The sequence below is a fragment of the Barbus barbus genome, assembly GCF_936440315.1.
Source record: "Barbus barbus genome assembly, chromosome: 43".
Taxonomy (NCBI): Eukaryota; Metazoa; Chordata; class Actinopteri; order Cypriniformes; family Cyprinidae; genus Barbus; species Barbus barbus.
Window position 1 is genome coordinate 4278442 of NC_136721.1, and position 16298 is coordinate 4294739.

The following is a 16298-nucleotide window of genomic DNA, read 5'->3' on the forward strand; positions in this document are numbered from 1 at the left end:
TAGTTTGTTATGACAAGTGTTCCAGTTAGATGGCCATCTATGGGAGTGTTAGTTGTTTGTTGATTCTGGGTCAAATAGAAATTCCCTTTTAGCTACCTGTTTTTTTAGAAGCTGTGGTTTTTTCCTGCTGATTTCCCAAACAAAGTTGAAGATTAAAAGGGATTTTCATAGAAAGCAACCCCGTTAGAATTAGAGTTTTCGTTCTGTTTTATATTTTTTTAATGCAGAAAGAAAACTGTAAAAATAATAAACAGTAAAAAAAAAAATAATGACTGAACTGTGGGTACATTTCAAAGATTGCCTTAAAATGCTACAATAAATAAGATTTATTATTATTATTATTTAAATCTACACATTCCAGCCATTTTCTTAAATTTCATGTATCATGTATAGGAAACCATGCATTAAGGGGAGTGAAAACTTTTTGAATTTGAAGATCAAGGTAAATTTAACTTAATTTGTCTTCTGGAAAACATGCAAGTATCTTCTGTAGCTTCTGAAGGGCAGTACTAAATGAAAAAAATATGATATTTAGGCAAAACAAGAAAAATATACACATCTTCATTCTGTTCAAAAGTCAGCTCTTAATGCATGGTTTTTCCTTCTGGAGCATCAGTGAGTGTTTGAATCTTCTGTAATAGTTGCATATGAGTCCCTCAGTTGTCCTCAGTGTGGAAAGATGAATCTCAAAATCATACAGTCATTGTTGGAAAGGGTTCAAATACACAAAAATGCTGGTAAACCAAAGAATTTGTGGGACCTGAAGGATTTTTCTGAAGAACAGCAGGCAGTTTAACTGTTCAGGTCAAATAAGGGACTCATGAACAACTATCACTAAACAAAAAAACAACAACAAACGCCAATACGCCGTCTTCTCATCATGAGTGGCATATGACTTCAGGTCATCTGGAGCCTGTGATAATTTGACTCACTTCCTCTGTCATGTGAGGAGAGAGCAAACTCTGTGGCGCAACATGGGGCCACTGACATGATATGCAAGCACGCCGAAAAATCATGATGGCTGATGTCATAACGTACTATAAAAACAACTAAATAAAAGTCATTACAGGACATTCCAAGATGTACAAAACTATTTCTGCCGTTGAAGGTTCATGTTGTGCTGTTGTAACGGTAAAGAAACACATTAAATGGTGGAGAATTAATTGGTTATTACTGAAATATAAACTGAAGAAAACACAATGCACAGGGAATTCTCGTATACAGGCAAGGAAATGCGTTAAAGCACAAAAAAACAGAATGATCTCCAAAGCATAGTTCTGATATTTGGCTTTGTTTTGGTACCCTTGGAAACTGGGCCGAAAAAGGCTCTTGTATGTATAAGGAAAGTGAAAAAAGTTAGTCTAATAACAGCCATATGACGGTTAGCGAAGATGAGATCTTGTACTCTTGATTGGCAAACCGAACAGGGTTAGGATTTCCCCATCTCAACCCACGGACTTTACAGAGCGGAAATGGTGCATTAAATACTTAACCAACATTTCCTCCTGCTCTGGCGGTTGGGGTTTTCTCAACACCAACATCGCTTACACGTAGCCTAGTCTGCAATAACAGGCTATTGATGGAAAAACAGTGTTATTCGATCAACCTTTATCCATTAAACTCGATTGCAACACCATGTCCTGTTGGTGGTGTGACGTGGGTCTATTATCATGGGCTGTGTGTTGTGCAATTATGGCTATCTTTGCACTTTGAGCGAAATGGATAGCAGTGGGACTTTCCCATGACTATGTGTGTGTAGTGTGGAACAAACGCCCATGCAAATGAGAGCGCTAATCGATCGGTTTATATAGGGATGCACTGAGCGAGTAGGCGGCAGAAGAGCTTTCTGCATGTGTCTTATCATTCGCTGCAGGTGCATGAGAGACATGATTCAGCATCCTCAATCTGGTACTGGTACCGAAATGACTCACCAACAACAGATGATGTGGACCTGTCGAGAAAAGAGGGGAAAACTGAAGGTTGGTTAAAAGAGGTGAGTGATAAAAGGCAGATAAATGACAGATGCACATGTGGGTTGAAGATGTATAGAAAAAAAGTGTCGAGTAATTTCATGCCAAAAGGTATTATCGTTGCATTTCATGCACTTAGGATAAAAAAAAAAGGTAGAAATGTTTTGGAGGAATTTGATAAATTTAAAACATGTAGCATACAGGAAGCAAGTTTTTTCAATTAGCATCAATTATCTAGAAACAAACATTAAAATTCGATCAACTGAAAACATGATTTAAACAATACTTTATCTTAGTTTTGTTTAGTTTTATTTGATTCTTGCAAGGAAGTTGAACTGAACTTGACAAATATTAGAGCATGCAGTACTTTGAAGAACACGTTCTTGAACAAACACAGAATTACTGGAATCATGATGAGGAGCGAGGAAACCCTAGACAAAAATCCTGAGACGCAAAGTAGTTGTGTTACACATATTATTATCTAAATAACACTAATCTTTGCACATATGAGACATGATCTATTGTTGTTGGGGGATTTTTATTGACATTGTACCATTAAGTTACATTTAGGTTTTTGCTTAGGTCAAATAAAATCACCTGCTTGATGGATTCACGGTACTTGAATGGAGCTCTTGGCTTTGAGAACTGAATTCCAAGGGTGTCTGTTGTATATTCAGCCCACGGAGTTCAGTTCTTAAGTTTGGATGCTCACGGCATCTGCTCTGACCTCCGACCTGAACCAAAACGCCTGCTACTGGACTGGAAGGTACTGATGCAGTTTATAATGCATATTTCTTCTGAACCCCTTTCAGATTAGAGATGACTGCTGTTTTTTAGTCATTATGTAGTTACATTATTAATCAACTACCTTTGTGTTAAGCATGTATAAATGTTGCTTAAGTGATTTCTATCAGGTTGTGGATTATCATGTCTCTATTGCATAGAATTTGATAGAAAACACTTGTAAGTGAAGAACTTGTTTGGTGAAAATACACCATTGTATATTATTATACTTTGTTGATGTCAAGTCAGAACAATAGTATTAAATTTAGTTTTTCTTGTGATAAAATTCTAAATTATTTCATTATATATATATCCTTTACTATACATTTTGACATGAAGCAATATCAATACGATGAATATCAATACAATAGAACTGTTTCATCTTTTAACTTTTGTTGTGAAATGTTGTGGAAATAAAAAAAAGTATATCAATATGATATATGCATTATTATTCATTATTACTTGTGTTTATGTTATTCGGTATAAGTGAACATTTCAATAAGGTCATTGTTCTTTCAAACGTTATCAACTTATTATTAAAATACTTTGAAGTTGAATGTTTTAAGAGCTGATAACCAAGATAACATATACTTTTTTTTCAAATACTCTTATCTGATGGCCAGTTGATAAATCACACTCAGTTCTTGGCATCCTTAAAATAAAACCTTTAAATGAGGATGGCCTGACAGGACTAAAAATAATGTATTTATGATTAAATAGTAAAAAAAAAAAAAAAAAGTAAAATTTTTAAAAAGAGATATTTTAAAATAGTACATTTAAAAATGAATAAACGACTAAAAAAGAAACTTAAGCATCTCTTGTAAATGATGTCAATATTCTTAGTAAGCCCTTTTCCATTGTAAATGCATGTTGTGAATGATTCAAGTTTCTTTCTTTCTTTTTTTTGACCTTGTAACTTTCAATAAAAATCATAGATTTCTCTCTGCTGACATACTGGATTTCTCTGCTTTAATCTGCCCCTTTCTTATAATCAACTACAAGCTCGCATGTATTAAAGGGACAGTCCGACCCCCCCCGCCCCCCAACACACACACACACACACACACACACAATTTTATTTTTCTTCATCATTTACTCACCCTCAAGTTGACCCAAACCTGAGTTTCTTTCTGCTATTGACAGAAAAAAATCTATATTTTAAAGAATGTTGGTAACAAGAAGATTGATGGTAGCTATTGACTTCCAAGTAATTTTTTACCATAATTAAGCCAATGGTATTCAATAGCATTCTTCAGATTATCTTCTTCTATTTGGAACAATTTGAGTACAAGATGACAGAATATTTTAGTTTGGGTGAACTAAACAACAGGATAGAACAAAGTCACCGCCCTACTTTTTTTTTTTCCTCAGATACATCACAATACAGAAAAAAGTCGGTCAGTATTTCTGTTGCATCACAACTTTAAACTCATGTAGTTCTTTTGATTTGGGCCTTTAATCATCCACTCAGAACACAACATGATAAAAAACCAGAACACTTTAGCAACCATATAACAGCAGATTAAAATACTCTAGCAACTGCAGAGCAACATGATAAAAAACACTTTAGCAACCACATAGCAACGTGCTACAAATAGAAAGAGCGTAGAAATGTACTGGCAGCCGCCCAAAACACATTAGCATTGTGGTTGCGAGTTCTAAACGGCCATCCTCAAGAAATCTAGCTTATGTTTGAATTTGAATCAATAATTGCCTGAAACAGATCACCCTCTTACAGTCTCATACCAAAGTTACTAAAACTAAAACCATATAACATGATGTTACTTGAAATTAGATAAACATTAACTGAATAAAATCTTCAGCTAAACTGAAATAAATAAATAAAAAAATGGTAGTGAAACTCAGAAATTGCTAGTAAATTTCACAAATAATTACAAAGAATTAAATAGGATTTTTTTTTCAGTAGAAAGTCTGAAATAGTATTTTCTTAATACACCTTACAAAAATCTTTATTTTATTTATAACTTATTAATTTTTTTACAGTGCACTGTAAAAAAATCTTTTTTGAAGTTGAAAATAAAATTTTTGAAAATAAAAATAAATAAAAGTAAAAAATATTATTTTAGTACATTTTACAGGAGGAAAAAACTATTTCAGTTGTTCTATAAGACAAAATATACTAATATATATATATATATATATATATATATATATATATATATATATACTGCCCGCCAAAAGTTTGTAAACGCCCTAGAATGTGGGGTTTTGCACTGATAAGGAACAACACAAACTACAAAAACATATTTTATTACATAATACGTAGAAAAAACTAAAATTTTCGATTCATCAAAATATCCACCATTAGCAGCTGTTACAGCTCTGCATAATCTGGGCATCGGAGCTGTCAGTTTATTCAGACATTGACTTGGAATTGGCGATCAGTTGTTGAAGCTACAGTATTAAGGTGTGCTGACCAATAAATCTTTTAAAACCCTCGGCAACCAGGCATCACAGCTGGCAAAGGGGCATGTCTGACTTTGACAGGTATATATTGCCATTATTATGTTTTATTGCTGGTCTTCAATGATAATGTCAATTTACTTTAATGCATTTGCACCAAAAAATGATAAGGATTTGTGCTGAGATCGTCCAAAACCACACTTTACCAGGGGTGTTTCCAATCTTTTGGAAGGCAGTGTATATACTATATATATAAACATAGACATATTAAAAAGACTAAAAATGACTAAAATACACCAAAATTACTAAAGCGTCAACTAAAATTAAATATAAAACATAAAATAAGAACTAATTCAACATTTTATTAAAAAAAACTCTGTGTCTCAACTAAAATAACACACATGTGCCATGAATGAATGCTTTGTGTATTTACAATGTATCAAGTGTACAAAGTAACAAATCAATGATATGATGCTATGTTAAATTGCCTGATTTTCAGAAATTTTCTTCCTCTTTCTCACACACACACACACACACACACACACACACACACACACACACGTTGGTTTTTGTGGTTTATGGGGACTCTCCATAGGCGTAATGGTTTTTATACTGAACAAACTGTGTGTGCTATTGCCCTACACCAACCCTACACCTAAACTTAGTCCTCACAGGAGACTTTGTGCATTTTTAGATAAAAAAACAAACACCATTTAGTATGTTTTTTAAGCCTTTTGAATTACGGGGACATAGGCAGTGTCCTCATAAACCACCTTCATATTGTAATACCTCTGTCATACCCATGTCATTATACAAATTTGTGTCCTCATAAACCACATAAACATGCACACACACACACAAATGCATTGTGGGTGTCCATTGGAAAAATCAATGAGTGTGGCAGCGCAGAGGGGAGAAACTGGTGCTGCGAGTGTTAGCCTTTTCATATGCTTATCCATGAGAGGCACAGATGGCCCCTTTTCCGCATACCCAGGGACCCGCTATTGATTAAGCTTCTGCTATAAATAAGACATAATTACATATGAGATGCTGAAGGAAACCAGACACGGAGGCTCAACTATATGCTATCCTGTAAATGTCTCTATCAGTCAGCTGAGATGTGAATTTGTGGCTTGCATTTCTAAGCTTACATAGCACACACATTACATTCTGTCACAAAGAGGAAATAAGACAAGCGTGAATCGCTGCTTCCTGGCAATGACCTCATCAAAGGTCATATTTACATTTGTCTTGTGCAACAGAACAATTGTGAGATACACACACAGGGAGGTTTTATCAGAATATATACTTATAAACAGCACTATTTGCTTCCTTTAATCCAAGAGAATGGTGTAAACCAGCTTCAACTTAATGTGAACTTAATGTGAACTCTTTTTTATAATAATCAACAAGAACATTATTACAGTAAATGCAATTTTATGCTCCAGTTAGACTGGGCTTTTGAGTATGCCGCTGTATAAATATCTAAATTATTTAGAGATTGTGGGCAGTTAAAAATCATGGTACTGCTAACCTACATATGACATATTACGGTACTTTAATTTGGGTCGCACTATGTTACAGTGTTCTACAGTGTACAGTAATGAGTATTAGTAATGAACAACATGTACATAATAGAGAAGTACTTTGTGTTCAGGTGATTTTTTAGTTTATGCTTAAAGCCTTTTTACTCCTCAGGTTCACACAGATGTCTCAGAAGAGTAACTTACAGTATATTTCTGTTTTTCAATGTTTATTAACTACAAAATATTTGATGACCACAAACTGACACATACATTTTCACATTTATTTATCTATATTGTTATGTAATTTATATTGTTGTGTTATTTGTTGCTATTTGGTAATGTTTACCTTAAAGGCTTGCTGTTTTTTTAATGTGAATTAATGGATTTATATTGAATATTTTGGGTCCACTGTGCTGTATGTATGGATGAGGGTGGAAAACTGAATATTTGTAGGTTTAAATCCCACAAGGCTTGAACTTAGAACAGATTGTGACCTTTACTTTTGATGTCCTATTCCAACAATGTTTAAATAAATAAATATATAAATAGTTGTTTCAACTTAAAAAGTAAGTGTTCACTTAAAGGGTTAGTTCACCCAAAAATGAAAATTAGCCTGTGATTTACTCACCTTCGAGGCATCCTAGGTGTATATGATTTTCTTCTTTCGGACGGATCCAATTGGAGTTATATTAAAAATTGTCCTGGCTATTCCAAGCGTTATCACTGCAGTCAACGGTTGTTTCTGTTCAACAGTCCAAATAAAGTGCCTGCATCCATAATAAAACGTGCCTCACACGGCTCCGGGGCATGAATAAAGGCCTTCTGTAGCGAATCCATGCGTTGTTCTAAGAAAAATATCCATATTTCAAATGTAATAAACACTTTTCTCTCACTTCTGGTATCTGTCATTCCGGCAGATGACGTAGGACGTATGCATCATGCCCACCTCTGACATATGCTAGTCTCGCGAGTTTGTTTACAGGAGCAAAGAAAGCAAAGTTTCCTTACTTTAGCAAAGGAAAACCAGTCTCCTCTTCTCCATTAGACACTCTGGATTCACCAGATCAACAACAGCAGCGATGCACCAGAATTTTCGAATCCATTCAGCCGATCTCCGGGTCTGGCGGTAGCACTTTTAGCGTAGCTTAGCATAGATCATTGAATCTGATTAGGCCGTTAGCATCTCCCTCAAAAATGAAAAATAGAAAATCGCAACTTTTCATTTTCCGTCAGTCTTAGTGCATCATCCGGGTATTTGAAGTGCACTAACTGATTTATTCAGGAAGTAAACTACACCTACACTTTATTGCTCAAAGATGCACAATGGTTAACAATCCTGACTTCATTCTAAACTTCTTTTTGTTGGCAACTAGGGGAGCGCAGGGGACAAACTAACGTAATGTTAGTTGTAACAAACATGGTTTAAATATTTCTAGCATTACAACATTAACTATATCTATGCTATTCTACAACCCGAATTCTGGAAATGTTAGGATGTTTTTTAAGTTTGAATAAAATGAAAACTAAAAGACTTTCAAATCACATGAGCCAATATTTTATTCACAATAGAACATAGATAACATAACAAATGTTTAAACTGAAAAAAAAAAAAAAAAAAACAAACAGAAATTTTAAAATTTTATGTACAAAATGAGCTCATTTCAAATTTGATGCCTGCTACGGGTATCAAAATAGTTGGGACGGGGGCATGTTTACAATGGTGTAGCATCTCCTCTTCGTTTCTAAACAGTTTGAAGACGTCTGGGCATTGAGGTTGTGAGTTTCTGGAGTTTTGGTGTTGGAATTTGGTCTCATTCTTGATTTCCCGATACAGGTTTCCAGCTGCTGAAGAGTTTGTGGTCGTCTTTGACGTATTTTTCATTTAATGATGCGCCAAATGTTCTCTATAGGTGAATGACCTGGACTGCAGGCAGGCCAGTTCAGCACCCGGACTCTTCTACTACGAAGCTATGCTGTTGTAATAGCTGCAGTATGTGATTTTGCATTGTCCTGCTGAAATAAACTTTGTCTGGAGGGGAGCATATGTTGCTCTAAAACTGCTTTATATACCTTTCAGCATTCATAGTGTCTTCCAAAATATGCAAGCTGCCCATACCGTATGCACTTATGCACCCCCATAACATCAGAGATGCTGGCTTTTGAACTGAACGCTGATAACACGCTGGAAGGTCTCCCTCCTCTTTTGCCCGGAGGACATGGCGTCCGTGATTTCCAACAAGAATGTCAAATTTGGACTCGTCTGACCATAGAACACTTTTCCACTTTGAAACAGTTCATTTTAAATGAGCCTTGTCCCACAGGACACGACGGCACTTCTGGACCATGTTCACATATGGCTTCCTTTTTGCATGAGTTTTAGTTGGCATCTGCAGATGGCACGGTGGATTGTGTTTACCAACCGTGGTTTCTGGAAGTATTCCTGGGCCCATTTAGTAATGTCAATGACAGAATCATGCCGATGAGTGATGCAGTGTCGTCTGAGGGCCCGAAGACCACGGCCATCCAACAAAGGTCTTCGGCCTTGTCCCTTACGCACAGAGATTTATCCAGTTTCTCTGAAACTTTTGATAATGTTATGCACTGTAGATGATGAGATTTGCGAAGCCTTTGCAATTTGACGTTGAGGAAAGTTGTTTTTAAGGTATTCCACAATCTTTTTACGCACTTTTTCACAGATTGGAGAGCCTCTGCCCATCTTTACTTCTGGGAGACTCTGCCTCTCTAAGACATCCCTTTTATGTTACAGACCTGATGTCAATTAACTTAATTATTAGTTGCTAGATGTTCTCCCAGCTGAATCTTTTAAAAAGGTCTTGCTTTTTCAGCCCTTTGTTGCCCCTGTGCCAACTTTTTTGAGACCTGTAGCAGGCATCAAATTTGAAATGAGCTCATTTAGTGGATAAAAGTGTAAAATTTCTCAGTTTAAACATTTATGTTATCTATGTTCTATTGTGAATAAAATATTGGCTCATGTGATTTGAAATTCTTTTAGTTTTCATTTTATTAAAATTTAAAAAACGTCCCAACATTTCCCGGAAATCGGGTTGTATATTAGCAATGTAATTTACACTGTTTACTTTAATTTTAGAAATTCAAATAATTCGAAGAAACCACGAGAAACAGGTGAATAAAGACTGACAGTCAATGTTTAATGTTCAGAAATGATTATTTCAAGAATTGTAAAGCATTTTGGCTCGTTTATGTTGGCTGTCCCAAGCATGGTTCCAATGTGTTCATTGTCAAACTCCAAAATCAGATTATTTTTCATCCTTAAAAATACGCCATTATTTTATTTGAAAAAGTTAATAATTTTATTTTATTGACAAAATAGTTTAGTTTGTCTTGTATATATTTTATTCATTTAGATAAGACATTTTAAGCTGTCATATGGTCCTGTTACAACGTGCCCCTCAGATGTTACAATGTACCCCACTTACGGGGCATGTTGTCACATTTCACTTCCATTTTTTTAGGGCAAATAAAGAAAAACATAGGCCTACACTGCAATTATGAAACAAAGTGACATATTTGTACTAGACAAGAATGGAATTACTGTGGTTAAAAAATTATCCTCTGAACCCCATGTGGATTTACACAAACTGAGAAAGTTAAAAAGTGTAATTGTGCCCCGCTCTCCCCTACAATCAATCAATCAAATTCCAACTCGTAGGTTAAATAAGAACAGGACAATTCGCTCTTAACAAAATAATGAAATTATTTAAAATTCACTTAACACACAATTTACGGCTTTAACATGTCGGTTTCCAATATAAGGATATAAAAACATGAAAATATAGCCTACAACACACAGCAGTAGAACTGACCTCAATAGTCCAACTACCTCGGGTCTTCATAGTTTTTCTCCAGGATGACGCGCTTCTTTCAACAAACACCCCTCCCACCCTCCTCCAGACTGGGGCAAAACAAGCCATCCTCCAGCAAGCGACGGGAGCAAGAAGCATGGTCAGCGGGAGCAACACAGATGTCTTCTATCCGACAGAGACGTAAAAATGAGCGTGGGATTGTGCCATCGCATATTCCCCTCCTTCATGTGTCCGTGAGCTGCACGAGGACAGTTTAAAGTAATGCGCATACTAAATCCAGTCAAAAGATGAAATGCTTCTCCCGGTACCTGCCTTACATCTTCAGACCGCCGAGTAGCCTCCTCTCGTCCAGCTGTCACACTGAGGGTGAGTGAGCGAGTGGAGATGATGCTATACTGCTTAAAGTGCAAACAAGAACCAGATGTTTGTTGGTGTTGTTGGATCGTATTGCGTTTGAAACGCGGGCTGTGAAAACAGTCCTCTACCTAGACTACATTTCGACATTTCCTCTACCTAGACAACATTTCGACATTTCCTCTACCTAGACAACATTGTGGGGCATCATAGGCACGTTCGGGTCTAAAAATGTATGATAGCGTTGTCTAGTGTAGATTTTGAAACATGCTGCAAATACTAAATTTGTGGTAACAAATAAACTGGTTTCATTCAATATATAGCCTATGTATCAGACTACTTACATAAAATGTATATAAATATCCGTTTTATAACAACATAGACTACAACACAATGCCATTCAACGATGTTTGAGGAAAAAAAAAACTTTCCTTAAAAGTCTGTTATAGCCTTTTTGATATACTGTATGATGTAAGTGTATTCAGTCAAATAAATGTTCATCTTGAACATAACTAACAGTATAACACTTATTCTTACCTTTACTTCATAAAACATCTGTAAAATAAAGCCATACAACAACCTGAAGATGGACATTTTTAGACTTTAAAGGCCTTTTAAAAGTATGAACTATCAATCAGATGACAGACGATTGTGTACTACAGGCTTAGAGGTCTAAGAAAATCATGTGACAAATATGATAAACTGAATAGGTTTCAGAACTATATTTAATATGGAATATGGTGAATCAGTCTCGAAATTTAGCAGTTTTACATTTCACATTTACTCCAGTCATCACAATATGATGTCACACTCTAGTTTTTAATAAATACAGCAGATAACATATTAACACATTGCAGGTCTGAATTCACTAAACTTAAACTTTTATAAGCAGCAGAATGTCTTCCTTGCATGAGCTTGCTCTTCCAGTCTCCTGCATTCAGTTCTGTCTGTGAACTCATAAATAGAAATACGAGGTACAAAGTTATGTATAGACATTATGAGAACCCAATTGAAACATACCTTTTTTGTTGGAATCCAAAGCAGCTTTAAACTAGATCTGGTTCTTAATTACATTTACATTTAAATCATTCTTATCCATAGGGACATTATACTGTATAACAGGTATTTTGTATTTTATACATACATTTTATATTTTAATCTAACTTCAAAAGGAGCTTCACATTTATTTTATTATAATATGTGTATTTTTTTAAATCTGTTAAATATTTAATTTCATTTAATCTATTTATTTATAATCCAACGTCATCTAATGCATGATTAGATTAATTTCAATTTGAATTCAGCCACCTGTTTAAACAGTAACCTAACATTTTGCCTTATAAAAGCACACAATTGCATTTGCAAAGATGCAGTTTTGCTCATATTACCTTCATACCTCTTGTCTTAGCTATATATAGGACTGAATGAACCTAAGGGGGAAATACCTTGCTGGTGCAGCACTAGAGCTACTAATAGATAAAGATATCTCTATAGGGCCCTGTATCAGTAAGTCTTGAGTTTCTTCCAGGAAAGAGATATTTCATTACAAACCCATCTCCAATACCCTCCTCCTGTAGCCATCATATTGGACATGTAATACCATACAACACCTGCAGCTACACATCTTCTTCTCCCATACTCATCTATCCACTCGCTGTCTTTCATTTTCCTTTGATTCCTCGTTTATCCGGAGGATGCGAATACTGGGTAATCATAGTTCTCAGAGCCTTCTGAAAGATTTCCGTTGACTGTCTGTCTTCATGCATGATTCTGTGCTCTCGTCTCTTGCTGTCTCCATCTGTGTCTGCTGCTCAAGCCAGATCGATTGGATCTTAAAAGGTAACAGTCCCCTTGCTGGCAATGATGTATTACAATACTGTATTATGCAATCTTATTACCAGTTTATGTTTTGAAGTCCATTCTGGTGCCAGGGAGTTTCCTTTTATGAGACAAGCTTGTGAGCTCCATTGGGAATTTTTGTACTGTAAAGCTACATTGTACTTTGCGTAATTAGAAATAAATCCATGTAAATGTCAAAATTAAAATACTTTTGCTTTTGCTGATCACATACTTGACTACAATAGTATGAGTAAAGGTAGTTTGTGTGTGTGCTATGAAGATAGGTGAAAATAAATACATACATTAATTACAATACAATGAAGAAATGTATTGAAGTATATACATTAAATGTGAATATACCTGCAGGGTACAAAGAAGAGACTAAAGGCAAGTTTTCTAAAGTTTAGAGCAGAGAGGGTGCACACACACAGACAAATCATATTTTAAAAACTTCATTATAAAATGCATATTCATTTACAACACATTAACAGCAATAATAAAATATTCCTGTTGACACTGCCTAGAGTTGTCAAGGTAACATTCCAGTTGAAGATAATGAGGACATTAAGTTGCCTTTCATTGCTCCCTTCACCAAGTGCGTTCCAGGCGGCTTCATTATGACACACAAGTGCCCTTCTCTCTCCAAAGTCCCCACTTCATGGGCTCTGCTGTTCTGAGTGAGTAGGGCATAGGATGCTCACTTCCATTTCGAATTTGCCCATATGTAAGAACACAGTCCTGCTCTTTGTTCTGAAACATGCAGCACAACAGATTAAATTACTAAATTAAAATACACACATACACGTGCTGTGTCTCATCTCTCCGTCGGAAAGAAGCTGGAACATGAAAGCACAGCTGGTGGTATCAGTGTATCAATACAATGGAAACTGAATATTGAAACCATTTCAAATATGTATTTTTGACAACGCCACTGTGCAGTAGAAAGACAAAACACATTTTGAAATCAGTGCTACATGACGAGAAAACACTACAAAAATTATATTATCAGTAAGTCAAGGCAGTTTTTTTGAAGTTGAAATGACTTGTGCAACCAATTATACTTGAACACTTGAGAAACTGAACTTAAGTCTTTAAGTTGAAATAGGTGGAATTTTTACTTTTCAATGCAGGCACTTGTTGTTGTTGCAGTTTCCGTTTTTTTTTTTTTTGGTGTTGCTCCATCTTTAGTTTTGTTTTCTGTGAAATAATGGCCCGGGCCAGTGTTGTCAACTTGTGGAATAACTGATTTGTGCAAAACAAATTCAGCGTGCATGACATGTGCGACCTGTGTGTACAAAGGTGCTGTGTGCTTTCCTCTCAACAAAATAAACACAACAAAAATGACTGGTGAGAAAACAGCAGTGTGATCATAGCAACAATGTTTGAATGAGCTCTGCAACTTTTCGTTAAAGTTGCCAGCTGTTTCAAATGCCAAGCTTTGTTTCGGTCTTTGGCAGGCTGAAAAAACTCCAAATGAACTTCGTAATTTTGCTGATATGATGTCGTACGTACCAGTTCGTTCTTCAGTTTCGCTCTAAGTATCAAGTAGTGCTGCCCAACGATTGGTCGTGATTAATCGCATCCAAAATAAAAGTTTTTGTTTACATAATATATGTGTGTGTACTGTGTATATTTATTGTGTCTATATAAATAGACACACATGCAAGTATATATTTAAGAAAAATATGTTATTGTTAATGTTGGCTAAACGTTTGATGCATATTGCACACAAAAGTGGAAACACTTCAGGAGTTTGAAGTTGTCATTGGATTGATTGAATTATACAGGATTTCCAGGAGACGTGTGTGTCGCGTTCTTTAACGTTCCGCCTGGAAACAAAGATCTCGTGACGCCAAACCCCCTCACGAAAGAAGAAAGCCGTCGTGTTTACAGCTGTGACGACGAGTGCTTATCAGGATCAACTAAATGCTGGATTTTCAAAAGTATGTGAAATATTTAAAGTTCGCGGAATAGAATCTTTAAACTTACGTCCGAGAGTTTTACACACCGGTCTGTTATTGTGGCGACATTTCCACGTCCCGAAACGTGATGATGACAGAAACGAACTGTGATTGGTTGTTTGACATGTCGGTGGGCCTTGGCCAATGAAAGCTGCCATGGATTCCAGACCTTCAGCCATCAGTCTGGCTACGCGAGACTAATAAACAACTGCTTATGTAAATGTAAAGGTTGATCGACCACTTCTTCACTGCTGTTTCTTGCTGGTTCAGCTGATATGTTCGCAGAATAATGCAAGAGAGTGAGTCAAGATTTGTTCCTGGATCTCTTTGGTCCTGAAACAATATTCTTATCAATCAGATGGTAGATATGGTGTTGAGTCTCGAACACCATTATCAGCTTATTATTTCCATCTGATTTCAGGGGTAGTTAATGGTTTGGGAAAGTGTTTAGTAAGTGCACTGTCAGTTGCTTTGTATAGAAGCATCTGCTAAATGGCCACTTACTGCTAAAGATACCATCACACAGTGGTCGCAAAGCATCCTACATCTCATGTGTAGAAGCAAAGGAGAGGGTATTGCATTGATTCAGCCTAGGGTAAATGTGTAGTTTACACATTGCACCTGCAATTGCTGATCACAGATGCCTGGAATAACACTTGTGTTTACTGAGCATATCACAGACTTGCTGTTCAATTGGAGCCTCTTAACACTTTCCTGTTTGGCCTTAAAAGTGTTAAAGAGTGAATGCAACTGGAGTGCAGGGATGCAAGGGAGAATGGGTTAAAGAAATCAGATTGGACAAACTGAACCAACTCTGGTACAAGGACACGCTTTAGCAACTAAAGCACTGGAAAGAACTGAGGAAAGAGATAGCAGCATGCATGATCGGCCAGTTTTGAATGCTTTGTGAAAGTATTGCAAGTATTCAGTCATGTTTTACATACCCAACATGTGTTCTTTGCTACTTTGGAATTAGCAAACCTCAACACTTACAGGGATAGTTCACCTAAATATTAAAATTCTGTCGTAATTTACTAACACTCATGTACTGTAGATCCAAACTTATATGAAAATGTTTTGAAAAGAAAAATCTTATAATGTCAGTGGAAGCCAGTGGTAGGGGTGAGTGATATTTATTGCCTATGATAATATCAATATCAATAATATCAATATCGCCAACAAAAATGGTTCTAAATAAACCTGGAGCAGAACATTTGTGTGTCTTGGAGTGACACTGCAGTGTTTCATTCCTGAAGTCAATGATCCAAAGATTCATTATTTGGCCCTGTCCCAAATCGCACCCTTAACCCTCGCGGTCTTCCTCTGAGGCCACACTTTTGTAATGCTGCTTTGCTCATCTCAGTGTGGGCTTGGCAGAAGTCTGCATCTAGTGCACATTGTGTGCTATTTGGGGCAGGGCCATAAAGACAGTTGTTTGCTTTGGTATCTAAATGAATCAGCTGTTTTGAACAAAGTTTTTGAATGAATGATTCAATGAATCACTCATCAAGACAGACAGTTGCTGCCACCTACTGTTAGTTTTAGTGTCATATTTATTTATACTGTATATGACAGGCAAGTCAGCCAAGTTCCCAG

The 16298-nt window shown here is 36.1% G+C and overlaps 1 protein-coding gene across 1 annotated transcript in view; it reads left to right on the forward strand.

Moving 5' to 3' along the window:
• Nucleotides 1-10634: 10634 nt before the first annotated feature.
• Nucleotides 10635-16298, forward strand: part of LOC306861922 (serine/threonine-protein phosphatase 2A 55 kDa regulatory subunit B beta isoform) — a 65856-nt gene continuing 60192 nt past the window's right edge. Inside the window, exon 1 of the mRNA XM_079404408.1 lies at nt 10635-10914. Coding sequence (XP_079260534.1) covers nt 10836-10914 — 79 coding nt within the window. The 5' untranslated portion in view covers nt 10635-10835. The remainder of the gene's footprint in view (nt 10915-16298) is intronic.